The 21,761-nt window shown below is 44.3% G+C and overlaps 1 protein-coding gene across 4 annotated transcripts in view; it reads right to left on the bottom strand.

Annotated features, from left to right (window-relative positions):
- Positions 1 to 13,940: 13,940 nt before the first annotated feature.
- GRID1 (glutamate ionotropic receptor delta type subunit 1) overlaps positions 13,941 to 21,761 on the bottom strand; it is a 782,044-nt gene continuing 774,223 nt past the window's right edge. For 3 of the 4 annotated variants that reach the window (XM_055275485.2, XM_055275486.2, XM_063638137.1), the window contains one exon: positions 13,941 to 14,650. In XM_055275485.2, the coding sequence (XP_055131460.1) occupies positions 14,222 to 14,650 (429 nt within the window). In that variant the 3' untranslated portion in view covers positions 13,941 to 14,221. The remainder of the gene's footprint in view (positions 14,651 to 21,761) is intronic. The other variant, XM_063638138.1, reaches the window with a different exon arrangement.

Below are 21,761 nucleotides of genomic sequence, written 5' to 3'. Positions count from 1 at the left end.
AAAATCTCAACAAAATATTTGCAAATTGAATCCAATAAAAAAATTATACATCATGACCAAGTGTCATTTATCCCAGATATGAAATGCTAGTTCATTGTATCAAAAGACTAAACGACAGCAACAAAAAGTTCATGATTATATCAATAAATGAGGAAAAGTACATTTTAAAAAACTTGATGCCTATTCATAATTAAAACTCATGGCACACTAGAAATAGAAGAAAATTTTCTCAACTTGATAAAAAAAAAACTGCAAGAACCTATAACTAAAATTTTACTTGATGTTGAGAAATTAGAACGTTTCCCACTAAGATCAGGAAAAAGACGAGTATATCTCCTCTTACCATTCCTTTTCAAAGTGTTAAAACTACGCAATAAGCAAGATAATGCAGTAACACAAGAAAAGGAAATAAAAAGCATACGGATTGGGAAGAAAGATATAAAACTCTTTATTCATAGGTGACATATTTCTTTATGTTGAAAATTTGAAATAACCAGCAAACGAACTCCCAAAACTCAAAAGCAATTATAGAAAGTCTTCAGATATAAGGTTAATATACAAATTAAATTGACTTTCTATATGTCAACAATAAATGGAATTTGACATTAAAACCACAATACCATCTACAGTAGTGCCAAAAATATTAAATTACTTGGCATAAGTCTAGCAAAATATTACAAGATCTATATAAAAAATGAAATAAATCAAAGAACCAGATAAATAGAAAGATATTCTATGTTCATGGATAGAAACACTCAATATTGTCAAGGTATCAGTTCTTCCCAACTGGATCAATAGACTAAATATAGTCTCAACCAAAATCCCAGTATTTTGTGGATATCAACAAAATGATTCTAAAGTTTGTATGAAGAAGCGAAAGACCCAGAATAGCCAACACAATATTGCAAATGAACAAAGTCAGAGAACTGACACTATCAGACTTTAAGACTTACTATGAAGCTACAATGTGGTATTAGCAAAAGAACAGACAAGCAGATCAATGGAAAAGAATAGAGAGCCCAGAGGTAGAACCACATAAATACAGTCAACTAAATTTTGATATAGAACCAAAGGTAATGCGATGAAGAACGATGCTCTTTTCAACAAATGTTCTGGAACAACTGAAAATCCACATGCAAAAAAAAACCCACAAAGAATTTCGACAGAGACCTTATACCCTCACAAAAATTAACTCAAAAGAAACCATAGACCTAAATGCAAAGTACACAACTATAAAACTTTCACAAGATATCACAGGAGAAAATCTACATGACCTTGAGTATGATGATGGCTTTTTAAATACAACAGCAAAGGCAAAATCTATGAAATAAAAACCCAATAAGGTGACTGCATTAAAATTAAAAATTTCTGCTCTGCTGAAGACACTGTCAAGAGCATGAGAAGACAACCACAGATTGGGAGAATATATTTTCAACAGACATATCTGATAAAAAGATTATTATCAAAAATATACAAAGAACTCTTATATTCAACAATAAAAAATCAAACAACTCAATTTAAAACATGGGCAAAAGACCTGAACAGACACTTCATCAAAGAAAACATACAGATGTCAAATAAGCATATAAAAACACGCTCCACATCATATGCCATTAGGGAACTGTAAATTAAAACAAAGAGATACCACAACCTATCTTTTAGAATGGACAAAGTCCAAAACAGCGATAGTATCAAATGAGAAGTAATAGGAACTTTCATTTATTGATGGTGAATACAGCCACTTTGGAAGACAGTTTGGTAATTTCTGACAAATTCGGTAAATTGTGACAAACACAGTCTTATTATCCAAACCAGCAATTGCACTTTTAGGTATTTACCCAAGTGAGTTAAAAACTTAATGGCCACCAAAAACCTACACATGGATGTTTGTACAGCTTTATTTGTAATTCTTAAAAGTGTTTTTTCAGGCAGAAGAAAAATATCTCAGAAAGAAACAGAGACATAGAGGAAGAAATAAAGAGACACAGAAAAAAATAAACATATTGAAAAGCCCAAATGATTCCTTACTGTATGTAACAATAGTTAAAAAATTATTGTTGAAGTTTTGTTGAAAATATATGTAAAATTACAATTATAAAAAATGGAAGGGGTTAAATGAAGTTAAGGTGTTTTAAGATCCTGATTTTGTCTTGGACATGGTAAAATGTATATTTATATCTATAGGATAATCCCTTTAAGAATATAAAAAGGTACAACCAACAAGCTAACAGAGAGAAGATATTGAATAACAAAGCATTATTTTAACTACTAAGATGGCAAAAAGGGGATCATTAAAATAGAACAAGAGGGAAAAATAGAAAAAAAGACTATAGATCTAAACCCAAATACATCAGCAATTATGTTGAATGTGAATGCACTAATTAAATATTTTAAACACCATATTAAAACAAACACACACACATACAGACACACACACAGAACCTCAAACTGCTTTCAAATGTCGCACCTTAAATATAAGAACACAGAAAAGTTGAAAGTAAGAAATGGAAAGGTATTAATTTTTTCAAAGTTTATCTGTGGATTCAATGCAGTTTCAGCCAAAATCTCAAGAGTAATTTTCCAGAAAATAGCATGATGTTTTAAAATTTATGTGTAAATGCAAAGGACTGACTCATATAACCAGATAATCAAGATTGATGACAAAGTTACATCAACTGAGACAGTAGGACATTAGTGCAAAAACAGACAAATGGATCAACAGAATATGATATGAAAACAGGCCTACACACGTAAGATCACTATATTCATGATAAATCTGACACTGCAGTGTAATGAGAAAGGGACTTTTTTCTATGTATGATTCTGTAATAAACAGATGCCCATATTAAAAACATGTTGTAACCTTTTTCTCATATCATGCTAAAAAATTGATTCCAGGCAGCTTGCAGATGTAAATGTAAAGACAAAACAAACATCAACACAAAACACCCAGAAGAAAACAAGAAAATATCTTTGTGGCCTGGTTTAGGCAGTTTTCATAAGCAGGACATATCTAACACTGAAGGTGAAAAAAAAAAGTTGAAAATGAACTTACATTTAAATTAACAACTTCTGTTCATCAAAAGATACCACAAAGAAAGTGAAAAGGTAAACCATGCCATGCTATGGAAGAAAAGAGACAGCTCACAAAAGCAATATGCAAATCGGCATATGTAAAATGCGCAATCTCATTAATCATCAGTAAATGCAAATTAAAATAACAATTAAGTGTACCACATTCCCACTAGAATGGCTGAAAATTAAAGTATATGATAGCACAGGTATTAATGAGGATGTGGGACAACTGCAGCTCTCAAACACTGCAGGCCAACTGTATAAATCAGTATAATTATTTCTGAAAACTGTTTAGCAGTATCTACATAAAACTGAACACATGCATACCTGTGACCCAGCAAACCAACAGAAAAGCATACATAAATTCACCCAACATGTCCAAAAAATGTTTATTGGGATATTGCTTGTTATAACCCAAAATGAACACAAATCAAAAGTCTGTTGACAGTAGAATGCATAAATTGTGGCATATTCATACAAAGAAATCCTGTATAACAATGAAATGAACTTCATGCAGAAACATAAAGTCCCTAAAGCTAGTGTTGAATTTAAAAACAGAAGAAAAGTATAATTGATTCTATCTCAACGTATATCTAAAATAGATGAAATTAATCAACGGTTCCAGAATTTATAGTACTGATTACCTTCAGAGTTCCAGAGTTGTCATCTGAGGAGGTATACAAGAGGAAATTCTATTCTCATTTTGGGTTAGGGCCTACACAAGAGCACTCACACTGTTAAAATGAACCAACCTCTATACTTATGATTTGTGCACCTTTCTAAGTAAATTTTATAATTTTCTGAACAAGTAAATTATAAAACTGTGACCTAGTAATTTGGCCTTTTGTGACCATTTTCCTGTACTGCTAATGGTCATCATTACCGAGCACTTGCTGTATGTCAGCCACTGGCACTAGATGCTTTAGTCCGAGTTTTCTTTTCTTTTCTTTCTTTCTTTCTTTTTTTTTTTTTTCCGAGATGGTGTTTCACTCTTGTTGCCCAGGCTGGAATGTGATGGTGCGACCTTGGCTCATTGCAACCTCCACCTCTGGGGTTCAAGCAATTCTCCTGCCTCAGCCTCTCGAGTAGCTGGGATTACAGGTGCCCACCACCACACCTGGCTAATTTTTTGTATTTTTAGTAGAGACATGGTTTCCCCATGTTGGCCAGGCTGGTCTCGACATCAGGTGATTCACCTGCCTTGGCCTCCCAAAGGGCTGGGATTGCAGGGGTGAGCCACCATGCCCAGCCTCCTGGTTTTCTTAGTTCATTCTTCAAAATAAAATTGCTGCTCACGTTGTTTAGATTTCATAGATATGGAAGCTGATGCTCAGAGAAGTTAAGGGACTTACTCATGGTCATGTAACTAAAAACCTACCTCCAAAATCACACCTTTATGATTCCAACACTGACTCCTGTGTAATTCTGTGCCTTAGTATTCTTTAGGGATCCATTCAGAATAGTGGCCTCCCACAGCCAAATTAGAATTATGCAGGATACATTCACACTACCCTAACCGCAAAAAGGCTGACTAGTGTTTTCTCCCTGAATGCCACACCCTCCACACTGCCTGCCCTCACCTGCAAGCTTGCAGTCCTTGGTGGCTGAGACCCAGATCTGGAGAGATGACCCTCTGTCTTATGTGTCTTGTGTCTCCATCTTCGGAACATGTGGGGCAATTCAGGGCAGAAAGAGCATGTGCTTTATTTAGGCTGACAGACAAGATGAATGACCTTGAGCAAACCACTTAATTACCCTAAGTCTCATTTTCTGCATTTATCAAAAAGAGATTTCTTTAATTTTCCAGGGGAAGAAGGAGTTAATTCTCCTGGGACATGCTAGGCATATGATCCATGTGAATTCCTTTTCTTTCCCCTCTCGACTCCCCTAGAGGAAATATATTTTATTTCTTCCCTGCCCCACACCCATTTTCCATCTTTCTCTACTCTGCCTCAGTGGACTCCCTTGCCGTCTGCTCTTGGGATTGGCAGGAGATTCGCTGGCAGGAGACCAGTGAAGTCAGGGTATGCATTCCCGCAGCTGGCTGCTTGTACAGTCACCTTTGAATGGCTTATCTCTGGAGCTGGGCTCAGCTCCTGTCAGGCAGTAGTTAGAACATGTGCTCCCTCCTTCCACCTTGTTGGGCCGTCCGTGGGTAAGGGTGTGCTGCTGTTCCTACACTCAGGCTTCTCCACTATGGAAGAAAAGAGACAGCTCACAAAAGCAATATGCACATAAGCATGTGTAAAAGGCTCAATCTCATTAATCATCAGTTCTCCTTGTGACTTTGCTTTGCCTGTGCACATCTTTCCAAATAGTCTCTCTTCCCAAATTTCTCAGTTTCCCTGTGCCATCTCTTTCTTACCATGCGGGATCCTTACTGACATAGCAGCTCACTCGGTCATTTTCTCTAGAATACAACAAGCACCTTCTATGTGAGATTACTTAGCCTGGTCAGATGACAAGTTGCCAACGAAAGAAGATTCAACTACCTTTGGGCTTCGGGCCTAAGGTAGAGGCAGAAGCTAAAAAAAAGCAGGCATGGTGAAATAGATGTAAAATAATCCCAGCACATACACAGCTCATTGCTTCAGCTGTGTGCATTTATTTCCCCCATAAAACACAAGGGGTTGGATGCTACCCGAAAAGCACAGGGCCATCACCCCAGAAACCTCTGAAGGTCTTGTGTTTTTTTAACTATATGGCCATGAATCCTACCTCTCAAACTATATTCTGGAGGATGCATAGATATGTCCACCAGCATTGGAGAGGTAGTTTCGCTGAAGTTTGCTTCTTTTCGGCTGCACTTCATCATGAGCATGTCTGCGAGGGCACTGACTGAGCCTCTCACAATCAAATCACTCCTCTCTAGGTAAGCCAGGCTGCTTCTCATTTGCTTTCCGAGAACAATCAGAATGATTACCTGAGAGGGTCTCGGGAACAGAAGTGAGGGCTGCTGTTACTGCCAGCTCCCAGTGGGAGAGTGAGACCCAATGCAAGCATTCCAGTTCTAGGGACGAAAATGGAAATGCTTCCTTCCTCTGTCTCAGCAGACAAGCTGGAAGGAAGTGGTCTGTACGTGAGTGTCACAAATGAGATGGCTGACTAAGCTAAAAGCCTGAGCAGTTCACACCAAGAGGCAGGATGCCGTAGGTGTGTAAATCACAAGAGCTGCTATTTATAAGAGTGTGTTTGTGCAGGTACCTTACCCACATTATCACTGATCTTCAAAACAGCTCGGGACTCAGAATCCATTCTACAGGTGAGGGGGAGAAGGAAGGCTCAGAGACGTTGGTAATAGGATCAAGGATACTACCCATCTAGTGAGTGGCAAAGAACAGATTTTTAATCCAGATCTGTCTTTTCCTACTCTGATCTACTAAATCAGCACTAGGCCATGCTGTTTTGCAGGAAAAAATGTAATTTGCCACAAAGCAAAGGGAAGCATGGCCTTGCTTGTCAGAAGACAGCTCTGGTCTTTGGGAACTGTATAGGTTCTGCAAGAGGCTCAGCTGGCAGAAGAGGGGAGCTTATGAACTGGGAAAACATCATTTCAGCAATCATGAATCACACATATAGCTCTGTGAATTCATCCTTATCACTTCAAATCCAAAATCATACAACTGTAAAGTCCAGAGCCAAAATGCAAAAGCAGGTCTCACTTATTTTATTGACATAGCATTTGTCTAGCATTTGTCTCCATCTAAGGTGCACTAATCCCTTCTTCCTGCACCCCTTGCCCAGGGAGCCAGGCCTAGGAGAACAGAGGAAATGTGGATATGTCCCAGGTAGGGCACTGACCCCTCCCATTCAAGAAGGCCACAGGGAGGTAAGGGGTTGAAAGTAGGAGGCAAGGTGAAAGGAATCCTCTCTACTTAATTGCAGGGAAACAAACATGAGAGCTTCACGGTAAGACAGACCAGCCAAAATCCTCTGAAGGAAGATGTGAGCGAGGGAGGTCTCTGAGCAGGTTGACTTCACCATTGAAGTGCAAGTGAGAGGATGCTGGAGGGTGGTGGATTGTCAAGTGGCAGGGCACAGGCGCCAAGCTGGAATAGTAAACACGGTGGTGGGGAGTGGATTGGGTAATACTGGAGCATTTAGAACAATGATCAGCCCAGGGACTGGGTGTGGAGACAGCCAATTCCCTGCCAGTCTATTATTTCTGAAGGAAGAGCTTGAATAAGTTTGTTTCACCCATTTTTTTTTTTTTTTTTTTTTTTTTGAGACGGAGTCTCGCTGTATCGCCCAGGCTAGAGTGCAGTGGCGCGATCTCGGCTCACTGCAAGCTCCGCCTCCCGGGTTCACGCCATTCTCCTGCCTCAGCCTCTCCGAGTAGCTGGGACTACAGGCGCCCGCCACCGCGCCCGGCTAATTTTTTGTATTTTTAGTAGAGACGGGGTTTCACCGTGGTCTCGATCTCCTGACCTCGTGATCCGCCCGCCTCGGCCTCCCAAAGTGCTGGGATTACAAGCGTGAGCCACCGCGCCCGGCCACATTTTTTTTTTTTTTTTTTTTTTTTTGCTTGCCTCAAATTAAGGATGGGAGAAGCAGTTCTAATGACTGCAAAGCTGTGTTGTGGGAAGCAACTCCCAATTGCAGCTTTTTTTTTTATGATTACTAATTATGGAATTTCACCAAATAGAAGATATAGGTATTATTGTCACTAATATAAGAATGAAACAGAGAGACTCAAAGAAGTAAAAAGCAATGTGCTCAAGATGTCACCTCCAATAAGGGCCAGACATAGGAATCCAGTCCAGACCTGGCCAGTTTTAGTGTTCTTTCCTTTGACTTATCTTGAGCACTTTCCTGGGTGCCAGGATCAGGGCACCAGCCCCACCCTGTTGCCCATGTATCTCATGGTGCCCCTGGTGCCCTGCCAGTTGGATTTTTCCACCTCCTCTTAGTCAAAGCCCCAAGGCCCCCATCTGCAATGCATTTTCTACACTCCCTCCTCTGGCTACTGTTCTGCTTTTCACCACAGATGAGCACCAAAATAAGATTGCACCTAAACACTCACCTTGGAAGAGTGAGATGCAGAGGCTTGCCTGACTCACAACTCTTAACGGAAGTGGCTTAGAGCTTTTATATGAGAATTTTAGGAATATGTGGAAGATATGAACCAGGTTCCTGAAAAAAAGGCACATACACACATGCATACATACATGCACAAGCAATTTAGCAGATAATTTTTGGAGGTTTTCAGGCACCCCTGAGGTCTATCTGGGGACTTTGGTGAAGGAGTTCCTGCCCGGGGGAGAATCCTAAAGCTCTTTAGAGCACTAGTTAGCCTCAGAGTTTCCCTCAGCTTGATGCACACTTTACCTTCGGCAGAAGGAGGATATGCCTCTTGGGGAGTCTAGGGGAGGAAGGAGATACCCTTAGAGGAACAGCCCAGCTTCTGAGTAAACCTGACAGACTGATGCCCTGCCTGGCTGAGGCAGCTTCAAGGGAGCAGATATCCAGCCCAACTCTGTGGTTACAAATGACCCTGTTAGCGCAGCCTACCTATAGCCACTGCAGGGGTGCACAAGCAGATACTCACCGACTGCCCTGAAGCCACTGGAGAGAAGGCAGTAGATGTGGAGGCTGAGGTACCTGATAGGCTGGTGACAGGGAAGGTCAGCACAGGTGCAGCAGCTGAGGCACAGCGGGTATGCTCTCTGGGAGGGAGAGCCAGCTGTACTGGCAGGAGTATGCACTAAGGACTCAGGCAGACAAGAAAGTGAATCCCAGCACTGTCTCTCACCAGCTTTGGAACCACGTCTTTTTGAGTTTCAGTTTTCCTATCTATAAATCTATTTATAATATTGTTTTACCTTGCATGGCTGAACTGAGAATTAGAGAGTGTTCGTATGTGAGGGGTATAGTACAGTCTCTCAAATACCACACCTGATCAAGAAACGGTCACTGATACAGATGATAATGGGCATCCTTATTAGGAAACAGGATGCTTTGGAGAATGCTTGGGGCTTCTTTGCATATTTCAGGGATTCTGGTTGCAAGTCAGGATTTTAGAGCAAGGGACTGATGACACATGAGGGTTTGCTGAGCACACCAGGCAGCTTTGCAGACAACAGGCCACGTTGCAGGAGGTGCTCCTCCCTCCTCGGTGGCTGATTGCAAAGCACCGCTTGGCTGACTGTTGTATTGAGACTGTGCACTGGGCAGGGAAGACCTGAAACAGCCTCTTTTCTCTCCTGGGTTCTGTTTCTGATGAGCCTGTCTCCATTTGCTTACGTCAGCCAAGCACATTGCCACGTGCTTTAGAACTCTACATGCATGTGCCTGATATGGTGAGTGTGTTTGCATGGACTTCGGTGTTTGTGCATGAACATGTACATATGTGTATATGTGTCTGTGTGTACTTATTTTAGATGTACAAGTCTCCATATGTTGGTGAATATTTTGTTTGCCTCTGAGTTTGGACACCCCTGAGCCCCTGGCAACTGTATACTTGAATCTGCCAGCAACTGAGTTCTCCTTGGGTCACATTTGGTTGCTCACCCTAACTAATCCAGGTCTGTCTAGTGCCCTTTCTTCCAGATCCCAGCCATTGGCTATTGTAAATTTCTGTGCCCATCTTTTTTGTTTTTTTTTTTTTTTTCCTGCAGAGAGAATTTCTATTATCTTTTGAGCTCAGTGCTCAATGTCAAGTTCAGAGGTGAGACAATAAAGACAATAAATGCTGGCAGGGGAGGGATGATCAGACATTACAGACAATTGTCCCTTCCTCTTTTGTAGGAGGTGACTATTAGCTCACCTGATTTATCTGGAATAGGTTCACTTCTCTCATAAGTAATCTCCTCTGACTAAATACCACCACTGAGAGGCAAAAAAAAAAAAAAAAAAAAGACAATGATTAAAGTTATTGGCACAGAAGAGGGTTATTTATGTGCAGTTTCTTGGTACAAAGGGTGAGGATAATAAGAATAAACAGTTTTATTAAAAACAACTAATGGCATAAAAGAATATTTTAGATATTAAAAAATGTTACATTAGGAACAGAAGTGCTGCCTCTTTTATTGTGTCCACGGCAAGGAAAGGTCAGTTAAAATTGTCTGGAGCTTTTATCTCATTTTCTTTGGCCAGGGCTAGGAGTACAAAACAAGGCTCTAGTTAAGATGCAGATGCTAACTCATGAGCAGATACTTTTGGGAGTGAAAGTTTCCTGAAAATGAAGCTGGAGGCACTCAATTAAGTGACCCCTTCACCTTGGGAGCAGAAGGTCACATAGAGACCTGAGTTATCTGTTAGACCTTGCCCATCTCTGTTATTTAATGATATTTAAAATATGTTTAATATTTCAATTTTTTATAATATTTCTATCACCTATTATTAAATGGGATGACTTTTAAATGAAAATGCACAGGCCATAGACTGCGTCCCTCCATGTCCTCGTGGCCTTTAGGACCACTGGTCTTTTCTTCTTTAATGTGTCTACTTCTCCTTGAGTGCTTGAAAAGACAGACATTAGATATGGAATTAGTTTTACTTTGGCACTATTTGGGGGATTTCTAATTTAGGAACTAGGCAGCTTCTTCTTAAGAAAACAGCCCTTTGTGATTCCCTGCAGCTGCTCCTGTCCACCCATCTGCTCACAGAATCCAGTGGTGTCTGTTGCCCGCCCCTCAGCCCCAGTCTGAGGAGTGGCCCCAATGTGGAGAAGCCTGTCCTTGGTGCAGAGCAGAAGAACTAGGGCTGGGCATCCTCCCTTTGGTTTCTAAAAGAAGAAATTTTGATCATGACAGACAGCCTCCTCAGATCAGCTTTACTGAGCTTGAGGCCGACAGCGGGGCTTTCCCCGACAAAGTCACTGAAGCCAGGGGACTTTTTCAGAGGTCGGCTGAAAAGCACACGCATCTGGGGGCGGAGGATCAGGTTGATGGCTCGAGGCCTGTAGGATGACTGAGGGCATAAGATGTTCATTGAAGAAAGGTCTCCACAGACCCTGTAAGGGCCAAACTTTGAGAAGCCAAGCTGGGGCTCCACCAGGAATGACAGTCCCTTAGCCCTGAGACCTAAGCACAGGGAAGCAACTTAGGGCGAGTGCAGAGATGAGAGTGGCAGCACAGTCAGCTGACAATTAAAAAAGCGTTCATTCCTCCAGGCCATGGGGGCACTTCTCTACGCATGATATGACCCAGTTCTCTCCTAAGACATTTCCAAGAACTTAATCTTTTAAAGAACACTGTTAGGTTAACCAAAAATTAGACTTGCTGCTCAGCCTTCACACTGTCCCCTGGTTGGTTTCAGGGAACTCTGGATATGCACTGGGTGAGGAGGGCATGCCCCCACCTCCAGGCATATCTGAGACCCCCCTTGAGGAGAGGAGTTTTCCTCATGACTGTCCCTGCCGATGGCACAGAATTTACTTCATGATCTCAGCATGCCCAGAAACAAGCAGACAGTCTTCTTCACCCCAGAGAATAAGAGCATAGGGAGCAAAGACAGGATGTATTATTAAACAACTTTAATCCAAATGCTGATTATTATTTGCAGTGTCTGAAGGCACAAAATATACCTAAAATGTATGGAATAGTCTAAACAGAGTTATAAATCCAAAGAGCAAAGCATGAAAAAAAGATACATTCTGAGCTGACACAGAAATCTGAGTTGGGAAGATTTGTTTTTTCCTAGAGAACTTGCTTGAATATCAATTATTTCCCCTCATGACAAGGGTAGAAAATTCTAAAAAAAAAAAGAAAATAATAACATAAACATGGTGAAGAATAACACCATGAGGTGTTAAGGATTTTGTATAAGCAGAATACTTCTCTTGAAGATGCTGGTCTTTCTCTCTCTGTCACACACACACAGACACACACACACACACGTGCACAAACACATCCTCCATCTCCCTCTCTTTCCTCCTTGACACTCATTCTAAGCAGAACCATCCAAGAAGACATCCATGCTATACCCCAGAAGACAGGCCATCTCAGGGGGCGATGGGGAAACAGAGTTGGTGTGAGATAAGGCAGTGAGACCAGAGTTTGATTAAAAAAATAGAGAGATATATATATGAAAAATTGACTATTCAGGGCAGGGCCCCCAACGTGCTGATGGAAAACAAAGCTGCTCTTCCTCGGGGTCATGGTAGCCCACCTAGGCTTCTCTGAGCATGCCTGGCTCCAAGCTCCACGTGCTCTGATTGGAGAAATGTCAATGGATTGCCTAGGTAGCATGAATATCAGACCATTCTCAGCATCCAGCGATAAATAACATAATTATAAACACTCTCTTCCCCACAGTGCTTTTAGCTGACTGTGTGATGTGGCCGCTCTTTACTGCTCAATCATGTCACTAGGGACTTTAGGAAAGAAATCAATCCTGGGCTAGTTATCACCCTCATAAATACATCTCTCTAGAAACTCTACAAGGCTATAGAAGAAGCAATCAATAGGACTTTGTATTTCTCCATGATCACAGACCCAGGCTCTCAGCTCCCTGATTACTGCTGGCTGCGGGAGCTCCACCTCCTTCAGTGACAGATGTGGGCTGTGTATTCCATTCTGACGGGTCTGGAGATCAGACTAACCTTTGTCTTTAGGAGAGGAACTGAAGTGACACAACTCAGATTCCCCCAGTTCCACTCTTAATGGTTCTTTCCCTGATTCTGTAGTTGCCTCAGAAAGGGCAACTGAAGGAGGAGGCGCTGTTAGGTAGTCCTAGGCTTAGAAAACTGGGCTTCCCTGCAGCTGTACCTGCACAGGGATAGGCCTGGAAATCTCAGAGGATATCAGATGCCCTGAGTGGGGAGGGCCCCTGCTCTGGGTTGGATTGCTGCTTGAAGAGGACTCCGGGTCTGGTCTGGAGAGGGTGGTGAAGCTGGAAGGGAGGGTTTGTGCTGCAGCCAGCCCTGTTTGTTGGACTGCCTGCAGGATTTATGACCCAGAGATAGGCCTTTACTTTTGGGGCTATAAGCAACTTCCCTGGTGCATGGGAGTTACACTTATGCTTCTCATCTAAGGCGCAAGGCTTCCTCCTACCTAAATAAACATGGTCTCTTTTCTCTATTTCTCAGCATGCCCCATCACCTGGAGTACTAGTCCACTCACCTGGGCACCTCCCCCAGCTCTTCCTAACAGGATCCGTTTGCCTGACAACATAAAGCTTCTACTCCCTGCATCTATGGCCTCACTTCCTTCTCTCGCCTGGGACCATGGGTCCAAACCCAAGGGAATATTTTCCTCTACCTGGCCTTTTGATCCACCACCTCACCTGGTCCATGCAACTAACCCCACCTCGCAACTCCCTGCCCCCATGGACCTTCTTCCAGACCAACCCCACCTCTGCCCAGTCTCCCTGAGGAAATGATGGAGTCTGCCCTCCCTCCCCCAATATTGTATCACTTTTTGATTCTTCTAATTTTGAAAAGAAAATGAAAAACAAGGCCAACAGGATGATATGAGAACAGCTCAGTATCAAAGCCCTCGATTACCTCAATACGGGTAACTGTCAGCTTCTCTCAGGCCCATGGGGCAGAGGCACACTGCAGCACACACAGTGGTGACCAATTCGTCCCGCATGATCCAAGACAGGACAGGATAGCCCTGAGTCCAGGGCACCTCCTCAGCCCCAGGCTACCCAGAACAGCTGATCACCCTACAGCACAGCAACCCAGTGGGCCAGCCCAAGGTGGGCTCCAAACTCACTCTTTATCAAGCTGAGGGACTAAAAGGGACGAGGGGCCAGGAGCAAAGAAATGGGGCAGCAAGCTGTGGGACAAGGCAGCGAGTGGCATGTGGGGCTCCTCGTCTTCCCTTCTCCCCCAGCAGAGAGAGGCTCCTTATCTGGTCGCCCCTCCTGCCCTCAGAAAGGCCCAGGAATGGGGGGGCTCCTTTGGCACTTCAGAATGATCACAAGTAATTTGCCTTTTTATTCATATAGAACAAAATTTACAAAGTCATTCATACAGTTTTTGTGTTTTTTTACTGACTTCGAAAATTGGGAATATTCAAAATACACTTTTACCCCACTCCATTCTGTCATTATTTACACATATGTACAAGAAAAATGAAAGAGTCTCTGTGTATGTGTGCGTGTGCGAGTGTGTGTGGTTTGTGTTGTTGTTTTCTTGTATTAAAAAGCTCTGCTGGTCGGGTGGGTGGGAGGGTGGGCAGGAGGGCAGGCGGCGCGGTCAGATGGAGGTCCCGTGGGAGGTGTCCAGAGCCTCTGGAAGGACGCCTCCAGGCACAGGCTGGAAGGACATGGGGATGGGGGTCTTCACCGGGCTCTGCCGGAACAGTCCCCCATTGGGTGACCTGTGTTTGCACTGCATGGAGGGCATGGTGGCCGAGCTGCTCAGCGGCAGCGGCAGGCTGCTGCTGGGCCCTGATGAGAGTGTCCGGCTGGTGCCATGGCTGCTCTGCTCTGGCAGAAAGGTGCTGACCGAGAGCTGGGTGTTCTGGTAGTCCCGTGTCGGCTCCAAGGTCTGGGTGGGAGCCAGGCCCCCCATCTCCAGGGCCGAGAGCTCAATCGAAGCTGGGGAAATCTGCTTGTGAGCAATGTCTTCATCCATGAGGCTGTTCATGCGCCGGTGGACCTGCTCCAAGTTCACTTCTTTGTCCTGGAGGGAAGGCACAGGAAGGTCAGGTGGGGCCCTAACAGTGAGTCAAGGCTGGCTTGCTACAACTCTGGATGTCTGGAGGCACCAGTCCTGGTCAGCCTGTTGGGCTGTGGGTGAGTATCCCCTTCAGGTGGCTCCCACCTCCCCTCAATTATATGGCCAACCTTCGGTTATCTGGGGAAGCCAGGGGGGAGACATGATCCCTATGTAGCAAAGAAGATGCCATCAACAGGCCTTGGCTGCATCCTGCCTTGCCTCTGTACTCAGTTTAGAGTCACTGCCATACCCAGAACCAACCCTTAGGACAAGATGCTTTGAAGAGCAGGCAGAGACAGGAGAAGAAGTCCCACAGGAATAAAGAAAATAGTCCTTGAGCCCCTAAGGTGCCCCACGAATTTGCCACTCAGAGTTCAAGATGATGAAAAGACTTTGTATGATCGTCCCCACCTTGCACAAAAGGAGGCTCAGGCTCAGGAAGGTTCAATGATTCCTTGGAGTCACAGGCCCATCAGTATTAGAGGCAGCTTGGAGGCCTGGAGCCAGAGAGAAGCCCTGCCTCACCCAGTGACCTGTGTCCTCCCTGTGCAATCTCTTCAGGCAGCCCAAGGAGGGGGACATATCCCTGTCTGGAAGGGCAAGGGGGCGTGGGTTCCTGGGTAGAGATTGTGAGGAATGGGACTTCCCCAGGGTCAGCTGACTCTCCTGGTTTCGGTTCAAGGCTATCTAAGTGGGTGATCTCACACCTGATACTGTCTCACCACGGTGGGTGACATCACAGGAAATTACTTGGTTTGTTTATTTGCTTAAGAAAGAAAACAAAACAGAACAAATATTGTTCCTTTCAAATAACTTGATGATTTGCCTATAATGTCAGAATAATTAAAGGCAGACAAACTGCTTGAAAGCTCAAGGAAGACGTCATCTCCTTCCTTGGCTTCCCTGCTGTGAGGTGGGCACAGGACCTGGTGCTCAGCAGAGGAGCCATATGAGCTTCCCGGTGAGGTTGAGGCTGCAGGGACTTTGTAAGCAGCATGGGTGCTGATGCGCCAGGGAACGTGGTGACCTTTGCCTCACCTCAAACTCCTAGAGAAATACAGTCCCAAAGCTCAGCTCCCAGGCAACCCTGCAGGTGGTCTCATGTTGGCATCTTGTATTGGAAAAAGGAACCCATCCCCTGTCCACCTTACAGGGGAGTTAGAAATATTAAGAAATGTAGAAGCCCTGAATATGACTTCAGAAGGAAAAAGAAGGAATCACACGAATCTAAGAGCCATTCCAGTGACTGCTTTGAGCTTCTGTGGGGATGGCGGGAGAGGATTTCCATCCCCAGAAGTTCAACTGAATGATGGGCATGAGCCCCGACCAGATGAATGCATGAATCCCAGGGCTAACCCCCATGAAGGGTCAACTCAGTGTTCCTCAGGCAAGGAGGTGAAGTGCTCTGCAGTTCACTCCTTACCTCAATGTCCCCTGGCATATAGAAGGTGGGACCACTGCTCTCTCCGCACCTTTATGAGTTCATGGTTGACACACATGGCTTGGCTTCTGATGAGACACCTGCTATCAGTCCCAGAATCTTTCCCAGAACAAGAAAACTGACAACATCCATAGGACAACTGACAAGTCATTCCAGGGCAGGAGGAAATCAAGAGAGCCAGCTGGTTTGAGAGTAGAGGATGCTATGGGATGTGGTTCGGTGTCATAGGTGAAAATGACATCAGAAACCATTGGCACAGCCTCACAGGCACAGTCACAACTCCAGTGATCTGAAGCCCACCCACACAAGCAGAGCTCAGCTCATTGGTGCTGGGAGACCATCTCTGAGTTAGGGTCACCTCTGCATGGCAAGTGTCATGGGGAAATTGGGGGAACTGGCTGGAGAATGCCAGGCTTCTACTTGTCCCAGCTAAATTATTCATGAAATGTTTATGCTGACTCCTTCAAAGTTTTGTAAAATATAGAGCAAACCAAATTCAAGTTATTTTCCTAATTACCTTACACCATGGTGGAGCCAGCTCTGTTCAACTTTGCTACTTTTTGTGTATTCTATTTTATCTGCTTTGTTTTCATTTTTGCATGTAAGACTACTTTAGGAATATTTTATAACCATTATACAGGGTGTTAGTAGCTTAGCACCAATCAGCATCAATGATCTTTTCCCAAGGAAGTCTATGGTTTATTGCTTTTAGGGAGTTACTATCCCCACTGCATAACAGTTTGACAGGCTATCAAGAGACACGTTACCTAACGAAGAGACAGGACCATGACCCAAATAAGGACAGTAAGACTGAAGCTGAATCCGAAACAAAGAGACAGAGAGACAGAAAGCAGCAGGTGCTTCATCTGCTGCAGGAGTGGGACTCCGCCAAACTTTCTTTTCCACAGCCGTCCTCCTAGTGTCTGGGTTCTGGGCCTCCAGACAAACCCTGACTCTTGCCCAGCATCAAGCCTGCATCTCTAGCATTCTTGGGGCTGCTATGAGCTCCTGTTAAACTGTGGATACAGTGTCATCTGTATTAGCCAGAATCAGTGCTACAATCGTTTTGGTGAATATTTGTATCTATAAGCCATGTTCATTTCAAAATGTATGAATGGCACAAAACAAGTACCAGGGCGTCTGGAAGCTGAAGTAGTTGAGAGAGGAATTCAGGTACTTTTAGGGTTTAATAAGATAACCTTCTCTCCCCTTTGCAGCTAGCAAAGCTTGGAGAAGGTTGAACAAGCTGGTCACCTTCACTGGCAGAGACTTTCATTTCCGTGGAAGGGAAATTGATGACCTGGGACCATTGGAAGAACTAGTTAGTAAGTAATCAGTTGCATAACCTTCTCTTATCCTCTTTTCTAATTTCCCTTCAGGACTTTAAGGACCCCTTTGAAGATGAAAAGAAAGAAAGTTTGAGTGGACTCAATTAAAGTGGGAAGCAGGTGTCTAGGTTCCAGGGCTGCTCAACTCTGGATTCTGGCAGTTGATAGAGGTCCTGGCCTTTTTTCTCAGTCAGTTGAGCACTAGCCCAGGGTGTTCAGGAGATGCTCCCATTTTGTCAGAGTTTGGAGAGAGGGAAAGATTAAATTCCTGTCCAAGAAAGCCACAGGGAGGTAGGAGGTTGGAAGTAAGGGACAAGGTGAAAGAACTCTCTCTCTATTTAATGCCAGGGAAACAAACATGAGAGCTTCAGGGGAAGACAGACCAGCCAAAATTCTCTGAAGGAAGATGTGAGAGAGGGACGTCTCTGAGCTGGATGACTTCACCACTGAAGTGTAAGTGAGAGGACGCTGGAGCGTGGTGGATTGTCAAGTGACAAGCTGGAATAGTAAACGTGGTGGTGGGGAGTGGATAGGGTAATACTGGAGCATTTAGAATCAAGACCAGCCCTCAGACTGAATGTGGAGATAGCTAGTTCTCTGCCAGTCTATTATTTCTGAAGAAAGAGCTTGACTAAGTTTATTTTACTCACTTTTTTTTTTTGCTTGTCTCAAATTAAGGATGGATGAAGCAGTTCTAAGGACTGCAAAGCTCTGCAGCAGGAACCAACTCCCAACTGCAGTTATCATTCGCCTTTAAAGTCTCCGTGTCAAGACACACAGAAAGTGTCTACACCAAATGGACAAACGTTCCAGGGGGGTTTCCTTCCCAACTGGTTATTAAGAAATCCAACCTCTTCACATCAGTGGGACTTCATTCTACTCAAATTCCATCATTCCCAATAGCTCCAACACGAGGACAAACCCTGGGAGATGAGGGTGCCATCTCAAGTCTCTTATTTTGGTTATTTAACTGAATAAGACAATGTGTATAACTGCAGCAAATGACTCCTATCTTTTCTGGAAAACAAATGCAGCCATTTGCTGTGTCTCACAATGTGTCCTTTAAGTTGCCTGCTCCTGCTGCTGTCTGTGGGAGCCAGAGCTGAGGTGCGGAGGACAGACCGCCTGGTTTGGAAACCTTGGAAGCATGGTCTGCTTGTATTACCTGGGACCATAGAGTTAGCACTCATAAAGTCATGTCTGTCTGTTCCTTCTGTGTCTCCAGCCAAGGAAAGAGGAGATAGGAGTAATAAGCCTACTCAAGGAAAGAGGCAGGAGTGATTTGAATAATTATCTATCTTTTAGACAAAATGCTGCATTCTATTATGTTATGCAAATTCAAATAATGGGCTTTTTTATGTGAACTACATCCGTTTACATCCTCATTATCCCAAGGTTTCGGTGTTCGGCCAGGTAATGACAGCTGTGAAAACAGACTTGGAAACTTACTGCTATCTTCATTAATTTACTGTAGGTAACTGACCTAGTCAAACATCCCTGAATATGATATAAAATTCACAGACTGTGTTTACCTGTGAATCTGGCTGAATTCCAGCTCTGCGTTTCTCATCCCATATTAAACACGACAACAGATGCACCAACAGAGGTTACTGGGGAAACTCTCCCAGGCATTGTCTTGCAGAGACAAAGTTCTGTAATTAAGCTGCTGTTCACCAATGTGGAAATAATACAGTGTATTGGAAAATGGTAATTAACTAAACTATCATCTTTGTAACAGCCTGTTACACGTGGGACTCCTTAGAACAGACTTTGCTTGGAGTCCAACAGCTCTTATTGTAAGTTGGGCAGGAACAAAACTGGGGAAGAGGGACTTCCCCCTGACTGAGCTGGCTGTTGGTGGCATTATCCTGTTACCGCTGAGACCAACCAGGTGCTAAATGGGACCCAAGGGCTGGGAGAAATGCCACCAACACAATCTTCAGTGTTGTTCCCAAGACTTACCCAACCCCAACGGGCCGGGCTAGGGGTCTGAGAGTATTGGCTGGGTAAGGACAAAGGAGCTCAAGTACATAAGTGAAATGGTCTCAGGAGATGGTGGGCAGTTTTTCAAAGCATCAGGAGAAAGAGTTCTCATCAGTTCAATCGCAGATGTTTTAGGGAGGGCAATGTGAGCGAACCGACAATGACTTCACATCATGGGTGGTAGCAGCAGGTGCACCGAGGAATGACTGAGGCTAGGGGTACGGCAGCTTGCTCAAGGTCATGCAATTCCACAGTAAGTGGAAGATCAGGACGAGAACTCACATCTACCAGGTTCCCAAACCTGGGCTCTTTCCTTTTCCTTTTTTTGTTTATTTGTTTGAGACAAGGTCTCCCTCTGTCACCCAGGATAGAGTGCAGTGGCCCAGTCTCGGCTCACTGCAGCCTTGAACTCCTGGACTCAAGCAATCCTCTTGTCTCAGCCTCCTGAGTAGCTGGGACTACAGGCACATATCATCTCACCTGGCTAATTTAAAAAAAAATTGTAGAGACTGGGGTCTAGCTTTTTTGCCCAGGCTGGTCTCCAACTCCTGGCTTCAAGCAATTCTGCCTTGGCCTCCCAAAATGCTGGGATTACAGGCATGTGCCACTACACCCAGCCTAAAACCTGGGCTCTTTTCCATGACACCAGTGTGTCAAGAAATTCATCCTCCCCATACCAGTGAGACTTCATTCTACTCAAATTTCATTACCCCCAGTAGCTCCTCACCTTGGAATGTTGGCGTAAATCAGTGGTTTTCATCCTTGGCTGGATATCAGAAGCACAGGTGGAGATTTTAGAAATTATGGCAGTCCAGATCTCCCTAATATGACCCTTTGGGAAACAGGGCCCAAGCATCTGTATTTCTAAAAAGCCCCAGAATTAATCACCTCTGACATGCAGCCAGAATTAAAAGCCATTGATCCAGCTGCAATGATTAAACAACAATTTAGCATTACTAATGTCTTCTTCATGGGAGTCCTGACTAGTTCATTCATTCAATAAACGTGTTTGAGCTCCTACTACCAGATGAGCTAATGTTCTTGGTAAAGCATCTTTCTTGGTCCCAGGCACATAGAAAGTGCTCAATACTTCAATTATATCCATCACCCCTTAACGAGAGCTTCCACTGTTCCAGAGAGAAGGCACATTGATGGGAATGCAGAGGTGAGGAGGCACTGGTGGATCTGAAGCAGAGACAGGCAGGTAAACCATTACTGGCAATGTGGAGCACACCCAGCAAGGGAGGCGGCTAGTGGTGGCAGCAAGCAGGGGAGGCTTTGCCAAGTGATCTGGTTTTGAGATACACAGCGGTGTATGGTAAATGTTCCATGGCTTCTCACTGGAGGCTGTGGGCTGAAATATGCACACTCACTATTCTTACTCTCATGCTAAGCCATTTTCTCCTGAGCACAGTTCTCAGGCCAGGCTGTTTCCAGCAGAAGGGAGAGACTGAGGTTCAAATAATGTAAATGTGTAGCCAGAAGCCAGGAGCCAGAAGCCTGGCCCCAGGTAGAGCACCGAGTCACAACCTTCATTCCCAAGTCCTCTGGAAAATGCTACCTCGGAACCCAATGGGCTCATGCACATACCCAGTAGAAAGGACAGTGCCCTGGCCTTTTGACAAGCTTGCGCCTGGGAGGCAGCAGGGGTACAGAGGTAGACACATCGTTCACATCCCATCTCTACCCTTCTCACTTCTGAGATGGATTTCGTCAGGGATAAGGATGCCTTCCTCAACTACTGAAGAGGGCTAACAAGATTGCTCAGCACAGGAAAGGAGCCCTAAGGTGTCACTTGTCTCTCCCATATTCCTCATTGCCTAGCCCAGGACCTTTGGATGGAGTCGCCCCTTGGCCACAAACAACCAAGCATGTCTCTGGGCCAGGCACATCTTTAATTCACTTTATATGCTGTCCCTTGTTGAATCCTCAATGCAACGCTGTTGGGTTGGCATAAATGAAGAAGAAAAATGTGCAGACCAGCAAACTCTTTACATGCAGTTGAAGAAGACATCAAAGGAGTGGAGGCAAGGAAGGGTGTGGAGTCAAAGAAGTGAGGGCCCCTGGGATCTAATCTTTCATAGTGGGTTGGGGCATGCAGACAGAGGCTGCCCACAGCCAGAACAGAGGGGCCATCTGCGTCTCTGCCCCCTGCTGCCTGGCCACCCTGGCCTCAGCCAGCTCCTGTGTGCGATGGAAACCGGGCCAGGGGAGGGCAGGCAAGGCAGAAAGCAACAAGAATTCCAAACTCTGAGCCCAGTGATAGATGACTCATCCCTCACTCCTCATGTCATCTCCCATTTGTGCAGTTCTCATCTTTATT

Source organism: Symphalangus syndactylus, chromosome 4, assembly GCF_028878055.3.
Source record: "Symphalangus syndactylus isolate Jambi chromosome 4, NHGRI_mSymSyn1-v2.1_pri, whole genome shotgun sequence".
NCBI classification, from domain to species: Eukaryota; Metazoa; Chordata; class Mammalia; order Primates; family Hylobatidae; genus Symphalangus; species Symphalangus syndactylus.
The sequence above is the reverse complement of the archived record's forward strand: the minus strand, read 5'-3'. Positions and strand labels throughout refer to the sequence as shown.